Consider the following 20127-nt stretch of genomic DNA (forward strand, 5'->3'; position numbering starts at 1 on the left):
TAAATTATGTTTTATCTTATTTGAGAAGAAAAACAACAAAATATTCGAGACTAGATTTTAAAAATAATTAAATTTATTTTCGTAAAAAAATCGTTTCTACAACGAGTATTGATCCCACAAAGAGCATATGGTTTTCGATAGAGTTTAAAAATAGAGAAATGTTTTTTGATATCTTTACGACAAGAAAATATAATAAAAATGTACAACTCCAGTTCATGCTACAACATTACAGAGAGCGACAAGTCAACTATCGAATGAAAATTGGAAGTATTAAGGGAGTCAAGTTTCAAACAAACAATGAATATGATTTCTATGCTATTAGTAATGATTAAAACATGTTGGATTACTTTAATCACTTTCATAAATCAAAGATTCACCATTTTAACAAGGCTAATACTAGGCTGCCTACTTTTCAATATGCACAATGCTAATCAGCATCAATTAGGCTATCAAAAATAGATGGCAAGTTAAACGAATCTATTTCTAGAAGTATTTAAAATAACCATTCATTGATTACAAATATTTATACTTATAATCTAATCATCCAAGCTCATACAAATAGAATCATAGTAGCATAAAACCATAAATCCAAAAAATCATCCAATACGAATTTAAGTATATTCAAACACTCCATTCTCTCGATGAAATGATCGAACAGTGATCTGCTGATGATCGATGCTACTCGGCGAGCTCCCTTTCTGCTGTAACAATCCCTAGCAAAAGGCTTAGGCTTCTATCGGGTGAAGAAAACAATGGCAGAATTGTGGATTTTTTTCTCGAAATGTGATGTACTCGATGCCTATTTGGTGTGTATAAATGAGCAGGCAAGTGCCATATTTATAGGCGAAGAGGAATTTTATCCTCCAATGGTTTGTTGCCACATTTCAGATAAGATCCAATCCTTTGACAGCTGCCCAGGATAACTATCCCATTCTAGATAATTCCATAACTGACAGCTGAGTCATCGGATGCTCCACAGCATTGGGATGCTACATAGCATTGAAATGCTATAATATCATCATAAGCTTCATTCGGATGCTACACAACATTTCTTGCAATACTACAACGTCAATGCACAATTTCAGCATTAAAATTCATTTTTAGCCCAAAGCAACCCACAAAAGGTAAACATGAAGAATCATAAGAACTAATTAAAATTAATCCTAAAATGCACCTCAAAATGCTTAAGATCAAACTAAACTTAGGCTAAAAGTGCTCTTTAAAATAACTCTTTTGGAGAGTTATCACACCCCCAAACCCGAGTCTTTGTTTTCCCTCAAGCAAAACATGCATGAATTATCTAATCCTACAGCAATGCCAAAGAATAAATTCCAGAAATCAACATCGCAAGTAAGTTTCTTTTTCAACCTTCAGCTAATGCTCTACAGCATAGGTATAATCTCAAATAAGGAAAATGCATTTTCCTCATTTCAAAATTAGAATCCACAGAGTGTAGTGTGTGAAATATAGATTTCTAAATTCTCTAAGTATTGGAAACATATACCTAAGTGTAAATAAAAGTTCTAAGGATCTAATTTCGAAAAAAAATCCAAAGCATTCTCTATAGCATTTCATACAATTCATAATCATCATCAGGCATCTTTAAAATTACCTTAGAACCTTTATTAATTTCTAAAAAATTATCCTAAGGCATTACTAATGCAACTCTATCTACAACAATACTTCCTAAATGCACAATGCAACATAACCTAAATGCAATATTCACATGGCAGCACACCCCTAAACCTAAGGGATGCATTGTCCCCAATGCATTACAGCATCAAAACAACAAGTAAACTTACAAGACAATAAAACTAAACAAAGGAAATTAAAAGAAAGGGAAGCAATACTCCCCTAAGTGGGCTTGCATGACTTTTTCGTGGGCTGAGCATATCTGTTTGTAGACGCTTGGCAGTGGTTTTAGCCTTCACCGAGCTCTTCCGCTTCTGACTAGACGATGTTGGAACATCCTTAGCAACATTAAAGGTTGGAGATTTGGATGTTGTATCATCTGATTATTTTTTCCAGCAATCTCTGTCTTCTTTAGACTAGTGGCCTTGTCAAAAGCGCTCTCTGGCTGACTCGCCGCAACTAGCTTCTGAACAACTGCAATAATATTCAGAATCGCTTGATTTGTTGGAGCATCAACTTTAGCGATACCCTTCTTTTGCAGCTTTTCATTGCTAACATGGTCTTCCTCTTCTTCATATTCCTCGTTATTTTGTAGAAATTCAGTGGAGTTACCCGAATCCTCCTTAGTCTCACATTGTCTGTCTTCTTCCTCTTCTTCAGATTCTTCCTCAAATTGTTGTGGTTTATCAGATGTAGCCAATGGTTCAATGACATCTACATGTTGTACGGTAGGGATCTTTTCAGTGCTTGTTGAACTATGTCTAGCATCAGACATAGTCGATTACATTAAATTTTCTAAAATAGTCGCTGGAAAAGTTGGAAACAAACTCTCGGCCTCATTAAACAAGTTGGAAAACATTGCTTTTATTGCTAAGTCACGTTGCTTAGCATAAATCCAATATTGTGTTTGAGCGTTGTGCATTTGAGATTGGTTTTGCAGAGTGTGGCTTAGTAGCGACATAAGTTGGTCTTGTTTAGCACCAACCGAAATTACATCCTTCTTTAAATCAGCAATCTGTACTTTGGTGATAGTCGGGAATTGCTCTACAGTTTTTGGAAGAGATAAAGTGGAAGGAGACTCATTCAGGTCTAAACTTTCCTTTAATAAAGTTCTGCATATTATAGCCAAGGTGATTGGACTTCAGTTCTCTAAAATCTGGTACGACAAAAATTGAACCACTTGTGCTTGATGGCACAGTGTAGTGATTAAGGAAGGAAAATACAAATAACCAAGCTTCTTTTAAGCACAGATAAACATTTCAGAAGAAATTATTTTCCCGATATTAACTTTTTAACCAACAAAGATTGAATGTAACAATTGTACCTTATCTTTAGTGATAGTGGAGGAATGCATTGTAGGCAACGGAGGAAGACAAAGCATACCTTGGCATCGCGATATAGATCTAATCGCCTTATAGTGCGAACGCCTGTTGTTGACTGACTCCAAGAGCGCCCGGGGAGGCAGACATCTCGACCGACTTTCTCCAATCCTTCATCTATTAAATTCTCCACAAATAGGGCATGTTCGCAGGGCTCATCAGCAACTCCAAATAACTTATTGATTGCTACAGTCCACCAATGTTCCATTTTCTCACATACGAATACAAGCCTCTTTGATTCATCAGTTAAGTTGATGTAAAATTCCCAAACAACTTGATGATTTACATTTCCAGGATGTGCGCAAAATGCGCCCCAACTTCTTTGGGAAGTCATTTGGGTAACATACTGGAAAATTTATTGTTCTTAGCAGAAATTACGGCCAGAAAACCACTCAATAAATCGGTACTACTACTCCATCTAAAAACCTAGTTACTTTCTTTGCTACTGATGTTTCTTGCAAGGTTGCACAGGGTGATGGAGTTAATTGGCGGCTGGACGATTTGATGCTTGCTTTCTTCTTGGGAGCCATGGAAGCTTGAAAAAGTTTTGCAAAAAATTTGGGAAAGGATGAGCAATGTTTTCAGCGTGAGTAAATGAAAGTAGAAAAGAATGGGAAAGTAATAAATGGGGGTTATGAGGTTGCGTGAAAATGGGAAAATGGCTTTGTTTTGAATTTCAAATTTTTGGGATAGATGGATAAGGGTGAAATTCAAATGGACAGTGGTGATTGGGCAAAACAGACTGTAAGAAAATATGGGAAATCAACTGATGATAGCTCACACTGAAATATTCTAGAAGAACAGTAATTTTGTCTTCATAAATTCAATGCAGCATCTATGCAGCAACGAAACACCATATACGGCGAAAACAGGGTAAAATTGTGCAACAATTACCAAATAGCAGAGAGTGAATGAAAATAAAACTTGTACAAAGAAAATTAAATAGAAGAATTTAAACATCTACAAACATATATGGTCAACAAAATTGACTTATTTAAAATTGCAAAATTATTAAGGGATAAAATGATCGCTTAGTGTAATTGAAGCAATCTGAGGGTTGTGCGGCTGGGAGTAATGCTTTAGGTGTTGCCCATTGACTTTAAACGTGCTTTTATCCACTAATTTCTTCAGCAAAATAGCTCCATGAGGGAATACTTCAAGAATTTCAAAGGGGCCTCACCAGCGTGATCGTAGCTTTCCAGGGAATAATTTCAATCGTGAGTTGAATAAAAAGACTTGTAGTCCAACATGGAATTCCCTTGGTAGAATATGTTGATCATGCCACTTCTTACTCTTGTCCTTTTAAATATGTTAGCTCTCAAAAGCATTGTAGCGAAGCTCCTCTAATTCTTTAATTTCCAGCATTCGCTGTTGCTCTGCAGCATCGAGATCAAAGTTCAGCTGCTTTAACGGCCACATTGCCTTATGCTCCAGCTCTACAGGTAGATGCCAAGCTTTTCATAGACAAGATGATATAAGGAAATCCCTAGTGGGGTTTCTTATGCAGATCTATAGGCCTAGAAAGCTTCTTCAAGGCATTGTAACCAATCTTTTCTAGTAGAATACACAACCTTCTCAAGAATTTGTTTGATATATCGGTTAGATACCTTGTCTTGGCCATTGGAATGTGGATGGTATTTTGTAGTTATCTTATGCTTCACACCATATCTGTTCAATGCTCTAGGCTCTTAATGACCAATAAACTGAGATCCTTCATCACTGATAAAAGCATGGGGTGTCCCAAAACAAGTGAATATATTCTTGTGCAAAAATTTCAAAATAGTTTTGGTACTGTTGTTCGGCAATGCTACCGCTTCCACCCATTGGAAACATAGGAAGATGGGTATGGACCCATGAAATCTAATCCCCGCACATCAAAAAGTTCAATCTCCAATAGGTTGCATAGGCATTTCATTTCATCGAGATATGTTACATGTTCGCTGGCAGTGATCACAATGTTTAACAAAGTTATTGGCGTCGCTGAACAACGATGGCCAATAATATTCACATTGAAGTACCTTCACTACTGTGCGTATACCACCAAAATGTCCTCCTATGGTGCACTGTGGCAATGCTGCAGAATGTTTTGTTGCTCACACTCGGGAATACATTATCGTATAAGTTGATCATTGCATTATTTAAATAGAAACGATTTTTCCCAATAATATTGCTTCACATCTCTTAGAAATTTCTTTCGGCCTTGATAATTAAGATATGGTGGCATCATTCCACTAACCAAATAATTTGTAAAATCGGCATACCATGGTAATACTGTAGCAACTAATAGTTGTTCATCAGGGAAGGTGTCTGGAGTCGCTACGCTGCATCCATCTTCGCTAGCAGATTCTAATCAAGATAAGTAATCAGCCACTTTATTTCCAGATCCATTCTTATCATGAATCTCAATATCAAATTCTTGTAGCAAAAATACCCAACGAATCAACCTAGGTTTTGTATCAATTTTATAAACAATTACCTTTGTTCCCACTAGCTATGAGTGAAATTTGTCAAAGGAAAATACCATAGCGATCAACTTATTTCAGTTGTGGTGTAATTAATCTGGGCGCTATTCAGCATTCGACTCGCATAATGTATAGCATGGAACATTTTATCCTTGTTTTGCCCTAACATTGCTCCTACAATGAAGTCACTAGCATCGCATATTAATTCAAAGGGCAGTTCCCATCTGGTGCTATTATAACATGAGCTTTGACCAATTTCTTCTTGATTGTCTCAAATGAGTTAAACACTTCAGCATCAATGACAAACTTTTGCTTTTTTTCCAGCAATGAACATAAAGGCTTAGTAATTTGTGAGAAATCTTTAATAAACCTTCTATAAAAGCTCGCATGACCAAATAAGCTTCGTACAACCTTCACATTTGTTAGTCAGGGAAATTTCTCAATAACCTCCACTTTAGCCTTATCCACTTCAATCTTGTGGCAAGAGATTCGATGCCCCAGCACTATCTCTTCCTTTTACCATAAAATGGCATTTTTCTCAATTCAAAACTAAATTGGTTTCCTCATACTTTTGTAAAACAGTAGCCAAGTTGTTCAAGCAGCTCTCAAAATCTTGTCCAAACACTCAAAATTCATCCATGAAAACTTCCAAATAGTCGTCAATCATATCAAAGAAGATAGCCATCATGCAGTGTTGTAATATTGCTGGAACATTGCACAAGCCGAATGAAATCCGCCCAAAAGCAAATGTTTCGTAAGGGCATGTGAACATTTTTTTCTCTTAATCCTCTGGTGCAATAGCAATCTGATTATATCCACTATACCTATCCTAAACAGTATAAATAATTACCAACAAGACGGTCCAGCATTTGATCTAGTAATGTCAATGGGAAGTGATATTTCCTTGTAGCTTTATTGAGCTTCCTAAACCTATACATATCCTCCAGCCAGTAGTGGTTCTTATCAGCACTAACTCATTTTTTTCATTGGTCACTACAATAATGTTGTCCTTCTTTGGAACACACTGAACAAGACTGACCCACTTACTGTCCAAAATTGGTTAAATGATTCCAGCATCCAACCATTTAGTGATCTCCTTTCGAACTATATCCTTCATGATTGGATTCAATCGGCACTGATGTTCAATTGAGCTACTAGAATGGTCTTCTAACAAAATCTTATGCATACAAAATGAAGGACTAATGCCTTTTATACCAGCAATGCTCCAAGCGATGGCTTTCTTATGTTACTACAGTACAACAATCAACTATTCTTTCTGTGTTACTGTCAGTTACACAACAACACTAACTGGAATAGTCTCATTATCTCCAAGATAGTCATTCTCTAAATGCTTTGGAAATGGTTTCAATTCCATCTTTGGAGTCTTTTTTATAGAGGGCTTTGGTGCACTTGGAACACACTCAGGCATAGCAAGAGATTCGTACTTCTGCAGATAATTGTTGCATCATTCATTATCTGTAGTCTCCTCAATTGCTACAACATCATCAATAACTTCTTCAATTCTGTAGCATTTGTCAAGATGCCCCTGGGCAAAAATATAATTCCCATCAAGTGAAAAATAGTCAGCATTATTACTCAAGTAAGAAATATTATTTAACATATTAAAGGTAAAATGCTCATCATTTAAACGCATAGTTAATTCTCCCTTTTCAACATCGATTAAGGCTCACCTTGCAGTAAGAAATGGGCATCAAAGACTGATGGGAACTTCCTTATCCACTTCACAATCCAAAATGATCAAGTTGGTGGGAAAAATAAACTTATATATTCGCACAAGCATATTTTCCACAATGCTACTCGGCTGCACAGTGGACCGATCAACAGGCTGCAGCGTGACAGTAGTTGACCTTGCTTCATCGTTCCTCAATTTCCTAAAAATAGATAAAGGAATTAGATTTATGCTAGCACCTAAATCACATAAAGCTTTTCCTACAAAGGTATCACCAATACTGTAGGGAATAGTGAAACTCCCTGGATCTTTAAGTTTCGGTGGCAATTGACTTGTAGTCATGGCACTGCAACATTTAGTCAAAGCATCAGTTTTAAATTCACCTAGTCGTTGCTTCTTCGATAGCACTTCTTTCATAAATTTGATGTAGTTCGTGTTTTGCTCTAATGCCTCAACCAACGAAATATTGATGGTAAGTTGGCGAAATACATCAATGAAGGCTTTGTACTGTTGTTCCTCCTTTGTCTTTTTAAAGCACTGTGGAAAAGGTGGAGGCAATTTCTGTTGTTGTGGTTGCGGCATTGAAATTGGCGGAGCATTAGACTTAGCAGGTGTCTCTATCGGCAATAGCTCTAAATTACTACAATGGTCTGCATCTGATGTTGTAGAGCGACCAGTAGGTGGCACAGGCTCAACTTCTTTGATTTTTCCTTTACCAAATTTGAAGCATCCTCGTCTTTTTTTCTAGGTTCTCCCACTGGCTCTCCAATCTGTATTCCATTTCTGGTGGTGATGTCTTTGTAATGTTTTTTCCCATTGTTCTTCGAATTTTCAGTGTCATTGGGAAGCATTCCTTGATGTCTATTACTCAAGGCATTTGCTAGCTGACCTACTTGATTTTCTAAAGCTCTTAATGAAGCAGATTGACTAGCCATATATTTTCATTAAAGATTCAAGAGATGAAAAATAAGAAGTTTGAGTTGAAGATTGACCTTGATAATTCTATCTTTGTTGTGGCTGAGCTATAGGATGTTGTGATTGTTGTTGTGGCATCAAGTTATGCTGATATTATAAGGCTGCTACTACTGATGTTGTTGATATTGTTGTTGTTGTAAATGTTGTGGGTACATTCTGATTTTTCCAAGAGAGATTTGGATGACTTCTAAAATTTGCATTGTATGTATTTCCAAAAGCATTGTCATTTCTTTGATAATTCCTCACGTAGTAGATAGATTTTGGGTTTTGAGGGCATTCATCAAAGTTGTGCTCTTTACCACAATAGACACAATTAATGAAAGATGTATCTTTGACTTCATGTATTCCTCTTGGTCGTTGCAGCTTCTTTACCATTTTTTTCAAGGTTGATATATGTGATGCCATAGAGTTGAAAGCTTTAGAATCAATTGTTACAGCATTACGACGACCAAACATATTTCTCGTATTTGAATATTGGCAATCATTAGTTGAAATCCTTTCTAGTGTTTCATATGCTTCATTGTATGATTTATCTAGTAAAGCTTCATTGTATGATTTATGTAGCAAAGCTCCATTTGCTGAAGCATCGACAACCATACGAGTGTGTATGTTTAAACCATTGTAGAACATCTCCATTTGAGTCCAATGCAGAATCCATGCATAGGATATTTCCTCAACAATTCTGTGAATCTCTCTCAAGCCTCATACAAACTTTTATCCTCTATTTGCTTGAATAAAGTAATATCGTTTCGCAACTTAGCATTCATGTTCGGCGGGTTGAAACGCAGTAAGAATTTTTAGGCTAATTTATTCCAGGATGCTATAGCCCCAGGCGGCAATGAGCTCAACTAGCCTCATGCTTTATCTAGCAACGAGTAGGGAAATAGTTTTAGCTTCAGAGCCTCCTAAAAAACTCCTTGTTGTATAAATAAATCACAAACCTTCATAAAAGCCATTAAATGGGCTCTAGGATTTTCAACAATACTTCTTCCATATTGTCCCATAGATTGAAGCATCTGAAGCATGACAGACTTTAATTCAAAGTTTGCAGCATTTATCACTGCCTCGCAATACCCTGATGCAAATCGTCCAAAGTTGGTACCACATGGTCGTGAATCGGGTGATTCCAATCATCAACATATTGATTTGGTTGCCTAGATGGCAAATCTTCATTCTCTCCATGTGGCATTGGAGGTAAAGCATTGTTATTGTTCCCAACATTCATGTTTTCTCGATTCAGTACAACTTCTCTTCGACGTTAACAGAAAGTACGTTCTTGTTAGAGTATGCCCAAAGACCAATCATATGATGATTGTAATAATACGTTTATTTATCGATTTTATTGAATAAAGGCATTGCCACTATTATTTTTAGTGATATATATGTGTTTAACATAAACTAGTAGATAATAAAGTTCATATAATGACATAATTGTTATTATTAAAATATCCCTAGTCAAGTATTATTATGGGCATAGACAATAATAATACGCTTAAGACTAACATGTTATTGATTGATGACAACGAGTTGTCATTGACATAGAGATGTCAGAATTGATACATGATTATATTGTTAGAGAACAATGTATTGGATTGACCCACCATGAGTATTGTCTTGGATTATTATGTGACAGTCATAACATTGCTCATGGTGATGACTATATGTATGATCCTCAAACTTGAGATCAATACTATCCCAACATATATTGTTGTATGTTTTGATGCAGCTAAAAAAGCTCCGTAACTGGTTGCTTTATAAAGACTGTTATTGAATATATCTCAATATATGTAGTGGATGTGTATGATTAAGATAGGATTTGTCCTTCCTACATAATAGGAAATATATCACAGGCCACTTGATTGAGTAAGACTAGAAACGCATGGTCATGCTCGAATAAGTTGATGTGAGATATCATAAATTATTCGTTAATTAAAGTCTACTCTAGTTATCAAGAAGCAATAGATGGGTTATACAAGTGTGACTATTCCAAGACTTGTGCCTATTCTAGATATAAAGGACATAAGGATGTAATACATAAAAGAGTTAATCACCAAGATGATATGTCGAATCATATTTTCTTGTAACTTAGGTGACAATGATATATTGCTAGATGTCACTCATTGTATGTAATATTAGAATTGTTCTAATAATTACTGCTAACGTTGCAAGAACCTACAGGGTCACACCTTAGGATTGAAACGAAAAAAGATGTACAATTTGTTGTACGATACTAAAATATATCTAGAGTAAATTAAGTATATGTTTTAATAATCCCGAATATTTAATTTCAATTAATTAAATATAGATTTAATTAATTTGAAATAATAAAATCCCTAATATGATTAGGGTAACTTGGATATAAAAGGATTATTAAATTTCAATTAATTAAATATAGATTTAATTAATTTGAAATAATAAAAACCCTAATATGATTAGGGTAACTTGGCTATAAAAGGGTGTGTTAGGTCTAGCAGCCGTTTTGAGAGAACACACACAAAACCTTCAGCCATTTTCTCTCAAAACGGTTTTGGGGGAAAACAAAATTGCTCTCAATCGGGTGAATTGAGTAGAGCCCAAGACGTTATTTCATGGAGGCTTACGATTCGAACCGATCTACACCACTAGTATTCACTGTTGTCCTTGTTGTTTTTCAAAGAACCCGCTGTAAGTATTTGCATCTCTTCCTCCCGATTTCAGTTTTTGTACTTGGATCGCTGGTGAGACCGTCGAGTTTTGTTTCCGCTTGGCCATGGGGTTCGCCGACATTTCCAACAGTTCTATCTCTAGATCAAACAGATCTAGCTCATCACTGCTTTTGGACATAAACTAACAACTAAAAACTAACAAGTATCTACAGAAGAAAATGAAAACAAAAGCACAATAAAATAAAACTCTAAATCAAAAAGAGAAACAGATGGTTTTCATTAGAGTTTAAAAACATAAGTGCACTTGTTGTAAATCAACGGCACTAAAAACTTGATGTTTTGTAAAATGATATAGCAATAACACAAGTGCACTTGTCGTAAATCAAGTAATAAAAGTGGTGACAGTTAAGTTACGAGTATCGATCCCACGGAGAGCATATGGTTTTCAATAGAGTTTAAAAACAGAGAAATGATGATTGATTACTTTACGCCGAGAAAATAAAATCAAAATGTAAAACTTCAGTTCATGCTACAATATTACAAAGAGTGACAAATCAACTACCGAATGGAAATTGGAAGTATTAATGGATTCAAGTTTCAAAAAAATAATGAATATGATTTATGTGCTATTAGCAATGATTAAAACTTGTTGAATTACTTTAATCACTTTCATAAATCAAAGATCCAACATTTTAACAAGGCTAATACTAGGTTTCCTACTTTTCAGTATGCACAATGCTACTCAGCATCAGCTAGGGTATCAAAAGTAGATAGCAAGTTAAATGAATCTATTTCTAGAATTATTTAAACTAACCATTCATTGATTACAAATATTTCTACTCATAATCTAATCATACAAGCTCATACAAACAGTATCATAGTAGCATAAAACCATAAATCCAAAATATCATCCAATACAAATTTAAGTATATTCAAACACTCTCTTCTCTCGATGAAATGCTCGAACAGTGATATGTTGACGACCGATGCTACTCAGCAAGCTCCCTTTCTGCTGCATCAATCCTTGACAGAAGGCTTAGGCTTCCATCAGGTGAAGAAAATGGTGGTAGAAATGTGGATTTTTTTCTCGAAATGTGATGTACTCGATGTCTATTTGGTTTGTATAAATGAGTAGGCAAGTGTCCTATTTATAGGTGAAGATGAAATTTGATCCTCCAATGGTTTTCTGCCATGTTTCGGATAAGATCCAACCCTTTGACAGCTGCGTAGGACAATTCTACCAATCTAGAGAATTCCATAACTTCCAGCCGAGTCATCGGATGCTCCACAGCATTAGGATACTCCATAGCATTGAAATGCTACAACATCAGCAGCAGCTTCAATCGGATACTACACAACATTTCCTGTAATGCTACAACATCAGTGCACAATTTCAACATTAAAATTCATTTTTAGCCCAAAACAACCCACAAAAGATAAACATGAAAAATCATAAGAACTAATTAAAACTAATCTTAAAATGCTCCTAAAAATGCTGAAGATCAAACTAAACTTAGACTAAAAGTGCTCCTAAAGATAACTCTTTTAGAGGGTTATCATATATCAAAATATCTCTTAATTAAACCATTAAAAGCTAATTTAAAATGAATTTTTAATTCTTTTTGGCCCAAAAGTCTAAATTGCCATTAATGAATCCTTATTTTTACCTCCATGGCACTATTTTATTTCTATTTTAATATTCCTAAATAACTATAAATATCTCATCTATCAATTTCCCTTTTTGGCCTTCCAATTTTTTAAAATTTCAATTTAGTCATTAAATTACACTATTTCACGAAGACAGTGTAAATTCTTTTAATTTGACTGATACACTTCAAATTATTCACATTAAAAATGCTAAAACTACATTTTTAACCTCATACTACCATCCTTCAAATTTTTGTAATTTATTCGATCCGGATATCCGATTATTTTACCGAACTTTACCGATTAATAGTGTTTTCTACAAATTTCATATCGAAAATCAAAAAGACACAAAAATATTTCTTTTAAGGTAAACCATTCATTTATGGGACCAAAAATATATAATATTTTTTAAAATTATACTTTAAGTCCATGAACGTTTCTAATTTTTATACTTTAGCAACCAACTTTCAAAATTTGCATTTTAGTCACCTGTTGAAATTTTTGGGTTATTATAATTCTCCCCCAAGAAAATTCATCCTCGAATTTTCCACACGCACTTGGTTCAACAAATCATTGTATTACCTTCCAAACATCCTTCATATTCTTATGTAATTTTCTTAACTCCCTGTTTCCTTCAATAAACTTTAACAACTAGCATCACTTGAATTCTAAATACTCTAACTTCTTTCTCTAACATTCTTATAAATTCTTCTTCGTAGTTAAGTTCATTTGAATCTCAATCTTCTTCGGCAAGTAGGCTTTACAAGAAATTCTATTAATCTTTGTCCATTAACTATTACCTCGTATAAACTTTTCTGGAACAACGACTTTTCATCCAGTGCTTCAAATTCTACTATATTGCCTTTTGAACTTTTTCATGAAGAATTCTGATAAAACTAATAAAGTTTACATACTTACTTATCTTAATCACTATCACTTAAATTGAACCTTTCCCTTTTAAATATTCAAAGAATTTTTGCGACAATGCCTATTCAAATCCTTTTCTATTTCCACTGAAAATTGAAAATTGTTTACTCTCATTCCAAAGATATTTATTACCTTGTTTCAAATTTACCGTCATGCCAAGCTTATCAACTGCACTTATTTATAACCCTTGTAATATTTGATCCTCTAAATCATTCACTTTAATTCTTTATGTCTTTATTTTCTTCCAGAGTGGAAATGTTCTTTTATTTCATTACTTCCTCAAACATATCCTATAATCCTCAAATTCATCCTCAGTTTTATGTTTTTATCCTTAGCATGTACTTCTATATTCTTCCTTTGTTCTAATAGAATAAACTTTAACTTTACCCTTACATTAATTATGTTATTTTCTTCTTCCATAAATAATTAAAAATTGACAATTTTCGATACATAAAAGAATTTTTTACATAACGTATCAACTTCTACAACTCGCTTATAATCCTTAGAAAGTCCTATACTTTCTCCTTGTTTTAATTTCCACTTCTTATTTTTGGCCAACACTTCAATTTTTCCCTTTTTTATTGTGAATGCAGTTTATCCATCATTTCTTATCTTCCCATCGTGCCACCATCTTCAAGTAAGCACAGTATTTGTTAACTTTTACTCATAATTCAAAAAATATTCCTTCTTGATAGTCTATGCTACTTGCAAAGAACAATATTTTGTAGTATTCCTTATACTTAAAATTTATTCACTTGAACCATCAAAAACTGAATTCAAATACATATCTAACCATATAAAATACTTCTTCCAATTCAACTTGTACAATTTATAACAGATTTTCCAATCCAATTTACAAAATTTGCTTTAAGCATAACTTCTTGTTCTTATTATCAATTAAAAAATCCTATCTCCTCATACACATTTCGAAATAAATTTTATCTTACTTCAAACAAAACTTGCTTGTGTTGTCTGTTTTACCACATGAGAATCATTTCCAAATATCCTCTATAAATTATAATGACTTCCCCGACTTACTTCCCAAACTATCAATTTCCAACTGATCTTACTATTACATACCTTTAATTTCCTTGTTTCTCAGTAATTCAAATAAATATTGCTTCCTTTCCTAATAACTTGGTTAGTAGGGAGTGAGTCATCGAGAATTTTTTTACGAATCATTCAAACATCTAGCGATTTCTAAAAAACTCCAAGTTTCAGAACAATTCTTCGAAGTTTCTATTCAACTGTAACTTGTACGTGTGATTTCTAGTGATCTACCCTCTTTACTTTTTGGGATGTTTGAACCATTATTTGAAAATGTTCCTCATGTATTTCCTTCTCCTTTAACCCAACCGAAATATTATTAGGAAAATACAATTATAGTTGCTTTTCGCTTACGATAGGGAATTTGATTCCTTAACACGTAAATATTAACAAAATCTAGTTTGACTTTAAAAATATTTTGTCAAAATCGCATTAATCGCATCGATTTCTAATATCTGATCAAAATTAAAATTAAAAAGAAATACTAATATACTTTTAACTACAAATCTCGCCAATCCCTATTAAGCAATCTTTATCGATATAATTCATTTTCACATTCTAATAGTGGAGGTTAATCGTTTTATGGATCACGATTGTTTCCTATAAAATCTCTCATTTTCTCAACTTTCTTTCTCAATTATCATAATCTCGTAATCCTTCAGAGCCTTTCTGAATCATTAACTTCGAACAACCATCTATAAAGGTCTAACAACGAAAATATATAATATGTTACCGAAATTATTCTAAATTCTCAATAGCGACTTATACTTTGTTTATCCCTGCCTTTGTGGCCCCAAAACGTTTAACCATCACTTTATATTCCGAATCAATTCTAATCTAACATTCCTGTAAATTGATATCCTTGTTTTCCAATTGAGTGAATTGTGATCTCGTCTCAATTCACCAATTAACAGAACATTCCTTTTCCAGCATAAAGAAAATTACGTATGACACTAAACTTTCTAGAACGGTAAACTAGAGTTTCCTCTAGTTTATTCAAATTAAGAACGATTTCGATCTTCCTTTATGAATTATCAAATAATATCACTAACACTAACATTTCACACTATATCATTACACTATCGAATTTACTCGTATACTATCCCAAATTAATTAAAAAATCAGCATTATTCATCTAATCACTTAATCACACCAGATCAATAACTCAGAAATCCTAATGGCATGTATATATTTTTGACACTTTCTCTTCGGTTTAGGCTGAGAATCGGCTAAACCTAAAGCTCTGATACCAAAAATTGTAACACCCTTAACCCATATATGTACTCGTATACGAGTCAAACATATCACATCAACCATATGAAACCTTTACTATTTGAAAACCAATAAAAAATTATTTCTTTAAAATCTCAAAATGCATTTCTTTATTTTAAAACTAATAATCGCACAAAATCATAATTTAATATTTAAATATCAAAATTTAAATTCAATTCATATAACATTTTAGGCAGTTTTGTACTGTAACATATATTAAATCAAAACTGTCAAAAAACTATCTGATTTAAAATTTGTTTCTATCACAAATAATTATGATTTAATAAACCAATATCCATAATTAATAATGTCCTTTGTAGAACCAAACCTTCATAACTCAAAAAAAATATCTTAAATAGATTCGAATGAGAGCAACTAGAAATTTCTTTAATATACATGCCACTACTAAATAAAATAACAAACATGATGTTCTTACTTACTGACTCTGGTGGCAGAACTGATCCCTTGAAAATGATACTGATGTGCTCATTATTTTCTCCTTCTATCTTGCACCTACGTGTGAAACACTCACACACTAAGTTTTCACTTAGTGAGGCAACAAAGTAAAATAAAATAAAATAAAATATTTAACGTATAAAACATACAATATATGTATTGTATAAAAACATTAATAAAATAAAACATGTAGAAAATCAGATGTTAACTCGTAGTAAAAATTTATTATAAAAAATTTTAATTTAGACTGTATTGTGTCATTTTAGATATGTACTTTTCTATTTCAGTCATATCAATGCAAAATTGTATGTTTCTTCTCAAAATTTGATCATGTTGAGTTAATCAATTGACGGAATTGGCCAAGAGGGGGGTGAATTGGCAATTAAAAATTTGGTGGAAGCTTTTGCAGAAAATTGAAAGTAATTGCACAGCGATTTAGAGTGGTTCGACTTTATCAATCAAAGTCTACGTCCACTACCTTAGCTATCCACACTAAGGATTTTCCAACAAATTCACTAATTTGTTCTTTCTTTTGAGGCCAAAGAGATAACCTTACAACACCCTCAAGAATATACCCCAATTCTTGAGAACACTCTTTCCCAAAGAGAATATTACAAATTTGCAAACTTACAAGGAAAACCACAAGGTAAGATGTTTGCACAATTCTAGAACAAGAAAAGAACACTCACAAATAATTACAAATGAGCACAAATGGTGTTCTTTGAAAGAAAAATGAATATTGAAAGGAAAATTGGCTTGATTTGCACAAACTTGGTGTTTGATGCTTTCACTCTTGTTTTTCTATGATTTTTTCTTGATCAAAGGCTTTAGAACTTGTTTAAATACACCTTGAATCACTTCTGAACGTTGGGGATGATTAGTGAAGATCATATAGCCGTTTTAGTGTGAAAACAATTAATAAAATAGCTTGGAGCATGGGGGGAATCGGTACCCCCTATGGGGAATCGATTCTCTAAGTGTAAAATTCAAATATTTTGACCGTTATACAAGGGGGGGAATCAGTACCCCCTGGGGGGGAATCGGTTCCCTCCGAGCATACTAGAATTCTCGGAGCCAAACCATTCAGGGGGAATCGGTACCCCCTTGGGGGGGGAATCGGTTCCCTATGAGCAATCTGGAATTTTTGGCTTTGAAATGGTTCGAAATACTTTGTAAAATTATTTTGAAATTGTTTTAAGATTAAAACTTAATTTTACACTTGAGTAAGAATTAAAAATGATTTTTGAAAGATTTGGAGTAATGTTTTGATATTCGAATAGTTATATCGAATATACTTAGAAAATTATTTGGAAAATCTTAAAATTCATTTAACTTAATTTGTTATATCGAAATATCAAAATGTTTTCAACAATCTCCCCCTTTTTGATATAACAAAACATTTTAGTAATTTTAAGATTTTGAAATCAAGTTTTGAAATTACTCCCCCTTACTTTAACACTTCTCCCATTTATCATTTAAAACACATTTAACACTTCTCCCCCTTTTTGTTAAATCAAAAAGACATTTTAAAGAATTTAAACAAGTTTTTGAAATTATTTAGCCAATTGATTATATATAGTTTAAGCTGCTAAGATCACAAGCAAGAGAAACGTTAGCCATTAGTTCCATAATCAATATTCATAATTAATGTGACATGGAAAAATTGGTCATATTGCTAAAATTATGTAAATGATGCAATAATGAATAAATTACACCAAATATATAAGTTCACATCATCCATAAATCCAAACAAATTCAAAATCAATCAATCCACAAATTCAAACATCCAAACAAATCCAAAGTCACAAAATCAAAAAATCCAAAAAGTTGAAGCAATAATCGTTTAGTTCAAGGTTTTAAAGCTAAGCACAGAATCACATATCCGGATCAGGAGGAGGAAAACGAGCTCGCATAGCGGCCATTTCATGAGTGAGTTCATTAATACGCGCGTTGGTTGCTTCGTTGTTTGCACGCATCTCCCGAAGAATTTCTAATTGTTGAGCTCCCATTGTGGATAAATGAGACTCTATAGAAGTAAAGCGCGAATCCATGGTAGCATATCGGAAATCGAATGTCGCCATAAAGGATTGAAAATATGGAGGCATTTGATGCGTTTGTTGTGCTTGCTCCTCGGGCTGCTCAGGCTCATCTTCAACTTCATCGATGTCTCGCTTTAATTGCTCAAGCTCGAGATCGTCATCAGCTTCTGGTGGAGCTCGTGAAGAACTAGCTCCAGAGTATTTGCAGAAGATCGAACCCATTCACTGGTTTCCTTATCCTTTATCCATCCCGCTCTCGTTAAGGAAAGAAGATTAATTTGTTTCTTAAGGGGAAAAGCGACATCTAGACCGACTCTAAGCCCAGCTTTGGAAAATAGATTACTCAAAATGAAACCGTAAACTAGAGATGAACATAGCTTCTTGTTAGGAACAAGATTTACAGTTTCAACAATTTTAGCAAAAATAATCTGAGGTAGATTTATTTTAATATTATTTTCGAAACAATGTAACCACCAAAGATCTAAGGCTCTAAGAGTAGAATAACAACCTCCGGATGGTCGAAACCACCAAGAAATCATTAGATGAAGAAAACGTTCATGAAGGTCTAAGACACTTGCACTATCTCTTCTTTTATAACGAGATCCTAAGATTTGTTTTTCATTTGAAATACCATCGTTATCTAATCCGAATGTATTGGCTATGTAAGCCGAGTCAATATATAAGAATTGTCCTAGGAGGTAGGAACAAAATCCTATGGTTTCGGTTTCAGTTTGGTTTTTAACACAAACGGCATTAGAATAGAAAATACGAACAAGTTGATGGTAGACAATGGGTTCAAGATCAAAAAGTTTGTCAAATTTCCACTCTTGTAAAAGAGGAAGATATTTAAAATTAATATCTAACATAGCTTGACGAGAAGGAATACGTTCTTCCCGGATTTTGTAAGAGTCGAAATATTGATAATACCAAAAACGATGATTTCTAGGACCAGGATGATTGAAGCACGAATTTTGGATAGTCAAATTAGGATCAAAGAGATTAGGATTAGGAATTGGATTTTGAGGATTTGGAAGTGGATTTGGTTGACAGTGTGAGCGACTAGATGATGACCTAGCACGTTTAGGATTGGACATGGTTTAGGAAATCGGAATAGAATGGATAACATGTAATTTAGAAAACACATGTATGCAATTCAATCAATTCCAAAATTCAATTGAGTCCTAAATATTTCAAGGTTCTCTAAATAAATCCTAATGGGCAAAGTTTTTGAAAACTTTTGAAAAATACGGTTTTGAGAAACAATATATGTATAGTTTTCATAACAACAACATAATTCAATCAAAACACAATAATTTGAAAATCAACATTTTTTTTTATTTCAAAAATTTAAAAATTCTTGGAAAATTCTTGTGTTTTTGATGAAATTAGTTGTGATATCTAGTTTGTAATCACTAAACACTCAATGACCGATCTAAAGTTCATCCTAGAACTAATTAAAACTAGTTCTATGTTCATAAATTGATGAAATAGAAGTTTTGGAAAAATACCTTAAAGGATTTCGGATTTGAGTGAGATTAGATGAAGTTTGCACGTTTTTGATGATTCCAACAGGTTTAGAAGATGATATTTGAAGTGAATTTCGATTAAGAAAGTTGATTTGAGGAAAAAATGGAGATTTGAGAGAGTAGAGGAGTGATAGGCGGCAAGGAAGAGAAAAGAAGAGGGTTTGAAGTTTTGAAGGGTTCTGCCCGTGTATATCCAGAACCCCAGAGGGTATCGATTCCCCTGTGGGGGGAATCGGTTCCCCTTAAAAGGGGGAATCAGTTCCCTCATGGGGGGATCGATTCCCTCTGCACCAAAATGCTAAAATCCGATTTTAAACACCCAAAATGCTAAATTAATTTCCTCTAGTGGTATTGGCAACTCATATATTGAAAATTAATCATGTTCAAACAATTAAATTAATCTTTAAACGATATTTGAACATAAAATTAA

The 20127-nt window shown here is 33.7% G+C and overlaps 1 protein-coding gene across 1 annotated transcript; it reads right to left on the reverse strand.

The window, feature by feature from the left end:
• Window positions 1-563: 563 nt before the first annotated feature.
• LOC120209865 lies at window positions 564-3636 on the reverse strand. Its single transcript, XM_039208754.1, has 2 exons — window positions 3016-3636; window positions 564-2744 (listed from the first exon to the last, which is right to left on the reverse strand). The coding sequence occupies exon 2, from the start codon at window positions 2405-2407 to the stop codon at window positions 1928-1930; it is 480 nt and encodes a 159-aa protein (XP_039064685.1). The 5' UTR covers window positions 2408-2744; window positions 3016-3636; the 3' UTR covers window positions 564-1927.
• Between the last annotated feature and the right edge of the window lie 16491 nt (window positions 3637-20127).

Source organism: Hibiscus syriacus, unplaced genomic scaffold (assembly GCF_006381635.1).
Source record: "Hibiscus syriacus cultivar Baekdansim isolate YM2019G1 unplaced genomic scaffold, ASM638163v2 tig00020682_pilon, whole genome shotgun sequence".
Classification (NCBI taxonomy): domain Eukaryota; kingdom Viridiplantae; phylum Streptophyta; class Magnoliopsida; order Malvales; family Malvaceae; genus Hibiscus; species Hibiscus syriacus.

Coding starts and splice junctions, on each gene's coding strand:
- LOC120209865 (XM_039208754.1), bottom strand. CDS start 2,407: ATGTCTGATGCTAGACATAGTTCAACAAGCACTGAAAAGATCCCTACC.